This window comes from Bombus impatiens, unplaced genomic scaffold (genome assembly GCF_000188095.3).
Source record: "Bombus impatiens unplaced genomic scaffold, BIMP_2.2 scf_0020, whole genome shotgun sequence".
Classification (NCBI taxonomy): domain Eukaryota; kingdom Metazoa; phylum Arthropoda; class Insecta; order Hymenoptera; family Apidae; genus Bombus; species Bombus impatiens.
This window is the reverse complement of record NT_176439.1, coordinates 726,149-738,847: the sequence shown is the minus strand read 5'-3', so window position 1 is coordinate 738,847 and position 12,699 is coordinate 726,149. Positions and strand designations below refer to the sequence as shown.

Below are 12,699 nucleotides of genomic sequence, written 5' to 3'. Positions count from 1 at the left end.
CCCCAAAAAAAAAAAAAAAAAAAAAGAAAGCCTCGTCGTGCCTCGAATATACTCCGTCCCTGATCTCTAGTTCAATTATATATGATAACTTATTGCTTTCAATGACGGTAATTAGTACCGTCTGGAAACCTCTCGAGCCTCTAAATACGACATCAGACTATAGAAACAATTGAATTCTGATATTTGATAAAACAATACAAAGAACAGAACATGTTAGTATCTCAGGATTAAGTGGTTCCACCGTGCAAGTTGAGATTCTCTGGTTGAACGTTGGCCAGCGAGTGTCTGATGCACCCACTGCTCCTCGGTCACGTGTATCGTTTTTCTAACTGCTGATCGGCTTCACCTTCTCCTCCGTAGTGTCCTCCACCTCCAAGTTGTCCGCATTTACCACCTTGATCCGGTCCACGGGCTTCGGTCGCATCAGAATGAACGGCAGCTCCGCGGAGAGCTCTCCGCTCAGTGCACCTAAATACAGCTTCACCTTGACAGCGTAAGAAACTACAATGCCAAAGGAATCACGGACATCGGGTGAAACGAGCAAAGTGCTTGATGCAAGTTCGCTTTCTTCCTTCTTCAACCCTCCATCCAAAGCGATGCCTCTACGATGCTTGTTGTTCTCCAATTCTGGTTTCAGATATAGAACTTTGGTTAAATTGGAGCCAGGGCTAATGGGACAGCCGTCCTGCGTCTCTATCGCGTCAATCACCGTCCTGAACTGGCCATTTTGGAAAATCACCACGTCGATACCCTGCTGTACCAGCGCTTTGATCTTCTTCACCACCTTGTTGCTGTTGTTCCTCACACATACGTTCACGGCTATTCTCTCTCCGTGATGGTACAGCTGTTTGTCCAGGGTCACCTCGAGTTCTAGATCGCCAGGGCTGAGTAAGAAATCCTTTCGTACCACGGTGCAAGGCTGTCGACCTTGTTTCGTCGGTGCGTACTGAATCTTCCTGATGCCCATAGTTATCGTGCTTCTCTTATGAGTAATATCGGTCTCCGTGTCCCCAGAGTAGATCTTCACATAGTATGTCACTCCACAAGGTTCACCTGTTTCATCTTCTCCTGATTGCAGAATTACGCTAGACGGAGCCGTCTGGGGGAACTTGAAGGTAAACGGAATTGCGTTTGGTCCTAGTTTTCGGAGCAGTCGTTCCTGTAGCCTGGTCAGGCTATCCTCCGTTTTCTTGGTCGTTGGGAACAACTGTTCCGAGACCAGATACAGATCCTTTTGGAAGTTCAAGCCCATCACCTCGTCCTCTTCCCGACCGTAGCGAAAGCTGCACACCAGCTGTCCCCATATTTTCCTACCGGTGTCCACGTAGTTTTGGTCCAGAAGAATTACGCCGTCTACTGGCTCGATTCCGGATAGATAGTCGATGTAGTCTCGTTTGCCCAGGTACAATGAAATTTTGCCGTTTGGCGAGCATTTTTTGAATACCTTGAAGTTCACCACCATGTCTGCGTGAGCGCAACGAAGTATCCTCCGATCTTATCACCACCGTTGTCGACTGATTTGAGAGGGTAGTGGTCGCCGGTCTTATATAGGAACGCGGTACCAGTGACGTCAAGATTTTTCAGGGCTTCCGAATCCGCTCAGCGTCGCGGATAAACCGTGCCTTTTTGCACGCGTCGATCCTAACCGTTTCGCGATATTTTTTTCCCAGTTCTATGCCAGAGGGGATAGGGGTGCGTTGTTTCTTCGACGTAGGAACACGCTATGCTTCTGACACGCTGATTTTCGCGGGCTTCGTTTTGTCGTTACGTATAATCTGCCTATTGTGTCTTGCTGCTTAAAACCCTTCTTTACGTACGAGAATCGGAAATAAATGTTGTGGTATAAACCACTTATGAGAAAAGACGATGGATGGATGCACATGTTTTGCGAATTATTAGATTCTTTTATCGCTTCATATTTCTCATATTTCTTGTATTTGTGTTACTCACTTTTTCTTGCTTTTAACTTTCAAGTCCTTCTTCATTTTCGCAAAAGAGATGGGAAAATTTATTTCATGATTTGAATATCCCATTCTATGCTTTTATCGTGCGGAAAAATTTAATGATTGTAGTTGTATAATTATATCAGTTGATTTACTATTTATCAATACATAATTTTCATTTTTAATGCTAATACGTTACCATCGGAACACAGAAAATATTAATCATTTCTTGATCTCTTTTTTAGCAGGTAATGCAGAACAAAATTGATAAGGTAGAAAGCTGTTTCTAAATCGTCGTGACGTCCCTGCATATACCGCATACTCAGTGGTTGTACGTTAGGCGAGTGATCGAGGTTTCGATCTGATACACTCTGGTTCCTTCTAGAAATTTTAGAACAGAGCGACAAGTTTTGAGAGACGCGAGTGACACTATTCGAAATTAAAAATGTCAGAAAGTACGAATACCAAGCTTGATACGGTAAGTGATATGTCGTTCCATCAGTAACGTTAACTACTTTATTTTGGCTTAGTTATTTTATTACGAGTTTTCTTTTATCCTATACTAAAGGGACTTCGTAACGATACTATTCGCAAACAACACAGAACACGTTAGCAATGTTGTCTATCGTAGAATCAAGTTGCCGATAAATTCATTAAGTACAAATGTGATATTGGAATTTTAATGTAACGTATTCGTCAAACATTTAATTGTAGGTCGAGCCTATGCCTGTGGCCATACCATCTGATTCATCCAAGAAACCAGTCAAGTCAACCGCCGTTGTAAAATACTCGGTCGTCCAAACACCAGCAACTTATGCTCAATTACAATGCAACACAGACTTAAATTTGCCACCGAGCAACTGGCTCAGCAGTTCTGCAGAAAGTTACGGCCTGCAGAGTGTATGGTCTCAGACCTCTGGATTTTCCAGTTTTCGTATGGCACACATGTTCCCTGATTGTGTAGGGGAAGTTGATGTTGTGTCGGATGCGGAGAATATAAAGAAACTGCTGAAATTGCCTTACAACCATGGAGTCATATCGATGGTGGTACACAGAATAGAGAACACTTTGTTGCTAGATGACTTTGATATTCACAAGTACTTACTTAGACAAGCGGAAAACGATTGGGAATGGTTAAAGAAATTTTTTTACGAGCATATTTTCCAGAATCTGGGAGATAAAGAAAAGCGTCTGTTTCATAAGACAAACAGTAGAAATACTTTGCAACAGAGGAACCTAGTATCCAAATTTTTGTATCGCTCGATAGTAGTAGCAGACAGCAAAGAGCAACATACTAAGCCACAGTTACCTGTGAAAACATTGAAGCCATGCTTGCCAGAACCTTCTCAGGAAGAAAAAGTCCCAGATCCGAATTATAATCATAATTTTGCGAGAAATATCGTCTGGACCTTCGAGAACATACAGATGCTAATTGGTACTGATATGCCGATATTTGGAGGACAAACTCACCCATGTATAAGCCTCAGATTAAGAGATATGACTAAACCTATTAATGTATTAACTGGTATAGATTATTGGCTGGACAATTTGATGTGTAATGTACCAGAAGTGGTAATGTGTTATCATTTGGATGGTATTGTACAAAAGTATGAATTAATTAAAACAGAAGATCTTCCTAATTTAGATCACTCTAAGTTCAGTCCTAAAGTTATCCGAGATGTAGCGCAGAATATTTTAAGTTTCTTAAAGAACAATTCAACTAAGGCTGGGCATACTTACTGGTTGTTCAAAGGCAAAGACGACGATGTTGTAAAGTTGTATGACTTAACTTCTTTGTGTAATGATGTGTCGGATGAAAAGGGTCAGAATCCATTTACTGTACCTGTTGCTATGTTACTATATAGAGTAGCCCGTAACATGAAATACTCTTCTGATTATCGTAGGCAGCAGGGTACTATTAGAATGTTATTAAGAAATTGCATACAACTATTGACTAAAGAAAAGTACCCACAGATTGTAACATCTGCACATTTTATGCTATCTGATTTGTATATACCATCTGATACCGATCCTGCTAGTCCTGCGTTGTCAGATCAGAGTGATGAAGAGGATACGCAAAGTGAATCCAGTATAAACAACGAGAACGAGAAGGATTTTACGGACGAAATCGAAGAAGCTGCAATTAAGTCTTTAACATTAGCTAATAGTAAGTCAAAAATATATTTTAAGTACTTCGATATCTTCAATATATAAATAAGTCAACTAAATAATATATATATATATCCTTTTAGTTAAAGAGCATGCAGAATGCGAAGAACCTAAATATAAACCACCACCAATTTCGGGCACCATCGAAGAAAGATGTTTAGCCGCTCTAGATCACGTTTATCACGGACTCGAATGTCTACAGTATTTTCCGATCGAAGATAATTCTGAAGATGAACGGAAGAAAGAGGAGGAAGAAGAAAAGAAGAAAAGAGTATACGAAGAGAATCATTTAAATATGGCTAAACCTTTCCAGGCAATTCCTATGCCTTATATTTCCTTGAAAGAAGATAAGAAAGAAGTTGACGTCGAAGTGAGTTCAGTAAACAATAGTCCTATGCATAAAAAGAAATCCAAGCAAAAGAAGGTGAGGAAACTTGAAAAAATTATTTCAAAAATGGACTCTCACGAGAACGGACCAAAAGCACTGTTATGTAAGCTTAAAAATGAAACCTTACCTACATGGCAGGCACCTCAAAAGAGTGATAATATAAGTTGGAACGTTCATTTAAAGACATTATTATACGAAAAGGCTTCGTTGATTTTTGCCGTGCTCGCTGAAAATGAATATGCCAATAGAAATTACGGAGCATCGTTAAGATATATGTTGGCAGTCCTACGTTGTCAGAAGATGTTGGAAATATTTTGTGATATACGGAACGATAAATCAATAAGCTATTTATTGGGACGTGCTGGAGACTGTTGCTTTATGGCTGTACAAGACTGGTGTAATGTCGAGAAACACAGGAGAGATTACGAGATGAAGAACGAAATTGAAGAAAGCATTGTCGAGGAGATATATAGAATGGAAGATGTAGATATGAGTATGTTCATAGTTAAAAAATATACAAAAGACTATCTTGTTATAAGTTCTCTATTTAAAATACTTTGATTTATAGATATTGAATTATTACCACAACGTTTAGAAAGTTTAGAGTCTACCTTAGTAGCATCTTATAAGTGCTACGAGAAAGCATTGTCATTAGAACTGATGGATATGGATAGAAACAATCTCTTAAGGCGATTAGGAAACATTCATAATGAGTTAGGTGTACTTTACATGAATCAAGCTGGAAGTAAGTATTTTTTGCATGATATTGTATTTGTTGAAGGTACTTGCTTGGATGTTAAACCATGATACACCTTTCCAGCGCGGTACCAACAAGAGAATTTAGCGGACGAAACATCAACCTCTTCGGAAGGGGTAACAACGCTACTTACACGGTCGCTAACTCATTTGGAAGCAGGCGTGAAAGCGTTCGAAACTGTCCATGACGAAGCAAATTTAGCACTTTTACATTCAAATACCGGAAGACTTATGCGACTTTGCGCACATATGCACGTTAAACAGAACACTCAAGAACGTCACTTTTATAATAAAGCGCTTGCAAGTTATCAGAAAGCCTTGCAAGTTTTAGGTTCGAAGAAGTCAAACCCTGTAATTTGGGATACTATTACATGGGATCTGTCCACTACTTTGTTCACTATGGCTACATTATTACAGGATTATCCTACAACTGGATGCAAAGTATGTTCATTTATATCATTAATAGAAACATTTTGTTACATACATTTGATCGCAATTTTAGACTGAAGAAGAATTAGAACGGGAGGTCGTCGATGTCCTACAGAAAGCTCTGAAGCATTGTGATATTGAAACTGCCGGGCCAAGGCAACCAGTATATCAATTTCGCGCTGCAATAATTCAACATCGACTTGCATCGTTATATCATCGTGTGTACAGAGAATATGAACCGGATGCGGACAATATTAAAAGAAAAACAAGCTTGCAACTTTGCAAGCTGTATTACGATAAAGCTGCGAAGCTTTTATTAGCTTTGGAGCAAACTACAGAGTTTCTGACGGTGCAGATGGAAAGAGTTGCTTTAGCTGAACATCAAGCGCGTTGTACGCATTTATCTTCAATTTAATTTAATAGATAGTTTTTAATTTCTCTTTTCATTAATTAACATGATATTTCAGGTGCCACAACCTTTAACAATAAATTAAAAGCATATCAGAATGGTCTTCAGTTAATTCTACAATGTAGACCAATTATCGATATATTATGCGATAGAAACAATTCTCAGAAGCAGAATGCTATTAGCAATAAGATAGGGAAAGAAAGTATCGAGGAAGGAAAACCGACCGATGAACAGAAATTGATAGAGGATGAAGAAAGTCTAGTGGTATTGTTGGAACAGCGATTACAATTTATCTTGCGATCTTTGACGAAATTATTCGTTACTAAGAATAGCAATAGTAGCAAAAAAGAGTACGTTTGCTTAGATACATATTGCTTTAATATATTTTTCATATTGACATAAAATATACCTTATTTATCTATACGTTTCAGGTCAGAAACATTTACCAATTTGTACAAACAGTGTTACAGTAAAACATTACGGCCGGTCACGATGTCTGGTTTCAAGTTAATACAGCATATTGTACAACTTTTACGGGAGCTGGAAAAGATGTTACCACCTATAGAAACTTGAATGGTTAATTGTATATATTGTTTGTGTGCCAGTTTAAAAATAATTTATAAAGTTTCAACCAACGAACTTCCCCGAGATCGATGGAATTTGGTCGACATTGAATTATCGATTCTCCTGGCCCTCTAACAGGTCCTTCGTAATTTGGTCATTGACGCTGGTCGTTATTTCATTTGCGAGATAAAGCCTTAATGAGGGTAACGTTCTTTAACTCATGTATAAGATAGAGACTTTTTTTATTCTAGTGTGTACATAGTGAGATGGAAGCTTTTATTTATATATGATTTATAAGCGAGAAATAAAAAGCTTATACGAATCATATTTTCGACTGATTTTCAGTGAACCTCCGTACACACTATAATGATTACAAAAAATAGTGGCACCTTTATTTCTCAATAAAGAATATTTTTGTGAGGTTGCACATTTGATTTTTATAATTTGACACATCGATTGAATCAGTTTTAAGAATTTTCATAAACTGAAAATGCTACTAAATGATACGAAGTTTAATATACTCGAACCTAATTATTTAGTACGTAAATGTAACCTATAATGACGCGTTAATACTTTTTATAACCATTATAAAATATATTCTTATTCCCAATTTGAATTTGAGACACACTTCTAGTTCAATAAATCGCTCACAGATGGCGCATAACTTCGTTTTAGCACGTCCATAGATCGAACGACGTGACGTTTTAAACAATTACATGCTTGTCTATTAATTTTGAGGAAGTCGCAGAAACATTTGACCCTGTTGTTTCTTCGAGAATCGAACAGTGTTCAGCTGTTGGCGTATAACAATTCCAGCTGTCACTTGCACCTCACGTTCGACCGGATTTGTACCCTCTTAAGGAGATGGGGTAAGATGTGTCAAAGACAAAACAAAGAAGCGTAAAGAAAGGTTGTCTCGATTCCTTCCTCTTTATCTTTTTTCCTGTCCAATTCCCCAGTGTTGCATCGTCCCCTCCGGATATCCGTGGTCTGACCTTTTCATTTTATCCTCCAGACCTTCCGCTACGGCGCCGGACGTTTCTCGACAACTGCTTCCTCTTACAACGTCCCAAGGATGTCATTTGACGTTTTACATCTACCCTGCTTCATTTGCCGTCCACCATTTTGGACCAGAAATTTCGATAAGTCTAAAGTTAATAAACATTAATATATAATATTTTGGTTAGTAGAAGATTATCTTGAAACTGAGATAAAAGTTCTTCAATTTTATGCTCGCAACTTTTAGGCTCTTATATATATAGGGTGACCGTTAAGTTAAATTTTAAACACCAACATATTTATAAGAAATACGTAAAAATGAAATTTGATCAAAGGTAGGCAAAGTAATACTATATTATTTAACAAATAACTACCTAATAACCAATTTACCAAATAACTTTTACAGATATAATATACTTAAAGTTGAAACTAATGTCTGTTACGAACACAATTTGCCTTCGTTAAATCGTAGCCAAAATCTGTATCGCGAGTATAATACGATAATATGAGGTAAGAGGTTAACTTTTATGCGCGTTGACTTCCATATTCTACACTGTGATTATCAAATACATGCAAGGGTACGATTTGAAAGGATCACCCTATACACCTGAGGTTGGCAACGTATCACTAAATAACCAGCTTCTACCGGGGAGGAAGTTCGGGCACGCCTTTAATAAACAATCTGAAAAGTAGCCCGGGGCGGCATTGAAAAATTTCAAAATCAAGGGTCGGCTCGCTTCCCCACGGTTGTATCCGCATTTTTCCCTGGACGTATCCAATATCCACGCTCGTATTTCCAGCCAAGTTGCAAGACGGTCGGGTCTGACTCCGCTGCGGAAGCATTTTCTTTTTTTCAACAACTGTCGCCGAACCGCGTTTCCGCGGAGATGTCGCGGTTCTCGGGATTAAATTCACACCGCGTGTTTGCAACTTGGTCCGTTATTTGCTCTGCTCCATCGAGTAGTTCACCATGGATTCTTTCGATGGTGCAAATATTAATTCGTGAAAAAATTCGCCAAAGGATAATCGAACGTTCTATATACCATCGTTCTTCTTTTCTATATCTGCCTATGATCTTCCTTCGGTCGAGGACTTTCCGACTACCCGGAAGTCGATAGTCCACTTCTAGAACCACTTGCTGAAGTCCTTGATCGATGAATATGAAGTTTCCATCTGAAGAAGTAGCTAAGTGTACTATTGGTTGTTTTTGCGTTTTTAACTTTGAACACAGACTATTCGTGACCAAGTGAAGATGAAGCAATCTGATCAGGGGAGAAGACAAGATAAAAGAAGAAAGAAGTAGAATCTTCCTCTCTCGTTGTCAACGAAGAACAAGTTACTAAATAAACAACTAAGTAGAAATAGTTAACAATTCCATATGATTATTTCTACATCTTGAACTTCAAATTGGCCACGCTTTACTATCAATGGAGCGAAGATGCAGCAACGTGGTGAAAGAAAACTACAGAACATAGCAGCAAAGGACTACGATTTTTCTCTCTCGATGGAGAATGCGTCATTAAATAAACAAAAAGGACTTGAATGCGCGAACAGTGATGGTAGAAAGTCGGATTTAATAAACCGTGAGCGTAGACACGTTACAAAGCCAAGAAAGGCCAAACTTGGAAAAACGAGAGGAAGCAAAGAAAAAAGAAAGAGGATAGTTCTTTCCGGATTTAACCACGGCGATACGCAGTCTCTTGCAAACTACGCAATAAACGAAATTGCCAAGTAGAGTAGCCGCTTTGAAAGGTCGCCGTGGGAGAGAGGTCTGGGTATTATTTTCTCTGGTCGCTGGCTCTCGTATAGCCTGGTCTCTGCCATAGACGGCATCTTTTGCGCCAGTTTGAACACTCACTTGCGGAGGGCGCACTTACACACGTGAAACGCTCACACATGCAGGGTGTTAAAAGAAGAAGGTAATATTTGCTTGCAGGTGTTCGGACGCTCGATTTATAGCGACGGTATGTAAATTTGATCAAAGTGTACAAATTAACGATTAGGTAATCGTTAGAAGCAACGTTAGCCTTTTATGGAATCATCCGACTATACGTTTAAATTATCCACCAAAAAACATAGTATTAATACATTTTAGCGCGATATTAGTCAGCACCAACTTGTTCGTACAAACGAGGTTCCACAAATTAGGTTCTAATTTCGTTCATTCGTCTGAGACTGAGATACGAGTAAAATAGAGAGGTAGGTTTGTCAGCTGATTTATTGATCAGTTATCAACGTATATATTCCTAAAACTAAATTATTTATAGTTCTCCATAGTCTTGATGGCTAAAATCACATGCTATATATATATGAGATATGATATACGTAATTTATATATATACACATTGCTCACTTATTTTTGACCAACCTGTATAGGAGAGGGATGGAGGGAAGAAGAAAGTGACATAGGAGAAAGAGAGAAAAAGCTTTCTTTTCTCACCCTCTTCGGTCCCCATCGTCGCAGTTTCCACGACTTTGAAACAATTGAATTCCGAGACGTCTTGAGAAGGGGTGGCTCGAGGAGGCCGCCATTACGCGAATTACATAATGAATCCGTCAGACGTGAAAGAAAAGGAAAAAATACCGGTTGACAGTCTAGGCTCGTCCGAAGTCGGCTGCCTTTTCTTTGCGGCGACCGATGGAATTTCGGCTCGAACAAAGAGAGAATTCCGCGAGGATGCTTCCCCCTCCTCTCTCCTTCCGTTCGTGCCCCGACTCCTTCTCGCTTTCACGTGTCTTCGAGCCGTTCGAATTCAAGCCGCGTTCCTATCTCCTTCGAGCCTCTTATCTGGTTATATCAATTATGGTCGGTGCCTTTCTGTCCCAACCGCGTTTGCATTCTTTTCGTCCCCTCGCTCGACCGCGTTCCTCCACTTGGGCAGAGCGACGTCGCAACGATTCGAACTCGTCATTGATAGTTCCCTTGACTGGACTCTTAGCTCGAGACGACGATCAGTACATATCAACCAACTGTCGTCTTCCTTTTTAATTATGTAATTACTACACTCTGAAAGTGGACTTGGAGAAATGTACATTTTATAAAGAACCAATTTTAAAAGATGGGAGAAAGTCACGGGTACGATTAAAGATAAACGTAAATGTAGTAAGTTTGAGAATTAAGGACTTATACTTAAGGAAATACGGCACTTCAGCCGTAGAAGGAACGATCGAACGATATTGCAAATGAGAAAAACTGAGAAAATGAGAAGAAAAAACGAAAAGAGGATGATAACAAAGTACAAGTAACACTTAAGTATATGACGATACTTCCAAACGCAAACGATCTTATAATCCCTATAATATTCTATAGGATTCCAAGCAGAATATGCCAGGAATGGAGCCAGGAAATATTTATTCGCCAAGTTTTAATTATATATCCTGTGTAGATTGGAGTTCGGGTCCGGAGTCGTTGTGGAAGGTTACAAAGCGAATGCGTGCTGTGTTTCGGTGCACATCGCGAGTGTCATAAATAATCACGTGCATATTCCTGTTCCCGAATGCCCAGCGTGTTCATGGGACCGATAATAAATTACCGGGTATGCAAACACCGGCGTGAATTATATTTGCTCGCCGGAGTTATTCCGTGACTGTCGATAATCAGCTCTTGGTGACCGAACAGCTGCCAGAACTCATCCCGTCGAGTCACGGGAACAACCACGATTTCTGTAAACAGGATTCCTTACCTCCGTTATCCTGATCGATCGATTTCACCGTTCGTTGTTCGCTTGGACGACAGAGATAGGATCGGCCGTTGTTAATTTAAATCAAAAACTGTACAAGAAGCAATTTAAAATACGCTTCGTTACGTTTTAATAGTTTTCCTGTTAAAAGAAACTCGTTAAAGGAGAATGTAAATTTTATTCTAGAATTTCAACGTTTTCAATTGTTTCATTATCGATGAGCGTTTTTTATCGGCGTTTCAATATGGTTTTTATGGAAATGACGGAAGAAGAAAAAGAAGAAAAGAAGAAGTAGAAAGATTTGTGGCGTGGACGCGCTCTCCTTCAATCGGTTGCGTGTATGTATTAAATGGTTAATTTATTAGTTTTCAGAATACCAAAATTCTTTCAAATAATTTTCTTACTATACAATTTCCATCGTTTTCAATTGTTTCATTATCGATGAGCGCTTTTTATCGGCGTTCCAATATGGTTTTTATGGAAATGACGGAAGAAGAAAAAGAAGAAAAGAAGAAGTAGAAAGATTTGTGGCGTGGACGCGCTCTCCTTCAATCGGTTGCGTGTATGTATTAAATGGTTAATTTATTATTTTTCAGAATACCAAAATTCTTTCAAATAATTTTCTTACTATACAATTTCCATCGTTTTCAATTGTTTCATTATCGATGAGCGCTTTTTATCGGCGTTCCAATATGGTTTTTATGGAAATGACGGAAGAAGAAAAAGAAGAAAAGAAGAAGTAGAAAGATTTGTGGCGTGGACGCGCTCTCCTTCAATCGGTTGCGTGTATGTATTAAATGGTTAATTTATTAGTTTTCAGAATACCAAAATTCTTTCAAATAATTTTCTTACTATACAATTTCCATCGTTTTCAATTGTTTCATTATCGATGAGCGCTTTTTATCGGCGTTCCAATATGGTTTTTATGGAAATGATGGAAGAAGAAGAAGAAGAAGAAGTAGAGAGATTTGTGGCGTGGACGCGCTCTCCATCAATCGGTTGCGTATATGTATTAAATGGTTAATGCATTATTTTCCAAAATACCAAAATTCTGTCAAATAGTTTCCTTACCATACAATTTCGATCGTTATTTTATACAAATACAAAATTCTAGCCGATCGCTTATTTTCGTAATGGTTGTAAATTGTTATGCAAAACGTATCAGCTGATGTCCTGATACTTAGAATCAACATATGTATATGTACAACAAGCTGTGAAATATCGAATCGATCGCTAGGCAATCATGTTACGAGACGCGAGAATCGAGCAATATGGGATGACCTAGGTTTCATATGCGGCGGAAGTTTGAACAAACAGACGCTACGTGGCTGGTTTTAAAGATCACCCTGTTCTGTGGAGGAG

The 12,699-nt window shown here is 38.9% G+C and overlaps 2 protein-coding genes across 3 annotated transcripts in view; one reads left to right on the top strand and one right to left on the bottom strand.

Moving 5' to 3' along the window:
• On the bottom strand, nucleotides 1-1,518 carry LOC105680585 (arrestin homolog). The gene has a single exon (XM_012384184.3). It carries the CDS (start codon nucleotides 1,460-1,462, stop codon nucleotides 326-328), a length of 1,137 nt encoding a protein of 378 aa, XP_012239607.1. The 5' UTR covers nucleotides 1,463-1,518; the 3' UTR covers nucleotides 1-325.
• The window catches only part of LOC100743087 (erythroid differentiation-related factor 1), a 91,640-nt gene extending 84,907 nt beyond the window's left edge, over nucleotides 1-6,733 (top strand). Inside the window, exons 1-8 of one of the 2 annotated variants that reach the window (XM_024366401.2) lie at nucleotides 2,210-2,421; nucleotides 2,658-4,110; nucleotides 4,196-4,993; nucleotides 5,069-5,245; nucleotides 5,321-5,697; nucleotides 5,759-6,077; nucleotides 6,153-6,444; nucleotides 6,526-6,733. In XM_024366401.2, coding sequence (XP_024222169.1) covers nucleotides 2,389-2,421; nucleotides 2,658-4,110; nucleotides 4,196-4,993; nucleotides 5,069-5,245; nucleotides 5,321-5,697; nucleotides 5,759-6,077; nucleotides 6,153-6,444; nucleotides 6,526-6,667 — 3,591 coding nt within the window. In that variant the 5' untranslated portion in view covers nucleotides 2,210-2,388 and the 3' untranslated portion in view covers nucleotides 6,668-6,733. Of the gene's footprint in view, nucleotides 1-2,209; nucleotides 2,422-2,657; nucleotides 4,111-4,195; nucleotides 4,994-5,068; nucleotides 5,246-5,320; nucleotides 5,698-5,758; nucleotides 6,078-6,152; nucleotides 6,445-6,525 lie in introns of those variants that run through there. The other variant, XM_024366399.2, reaches the window with a different exon arrangement.
• Nucleotides 6,734-12,699: the final 5,966 nt, after the last annotated feature.

What these genes read in the sequence shown, in the direction of transcription:
- LOC105680585 (XM_012384184.3), bottom strand. Translation starts at nt 1,462, where the DNA reads ATGGTGGTGAACTTCAAGGTATTCAAAAAATGCTCGCCAAACGGCAAA.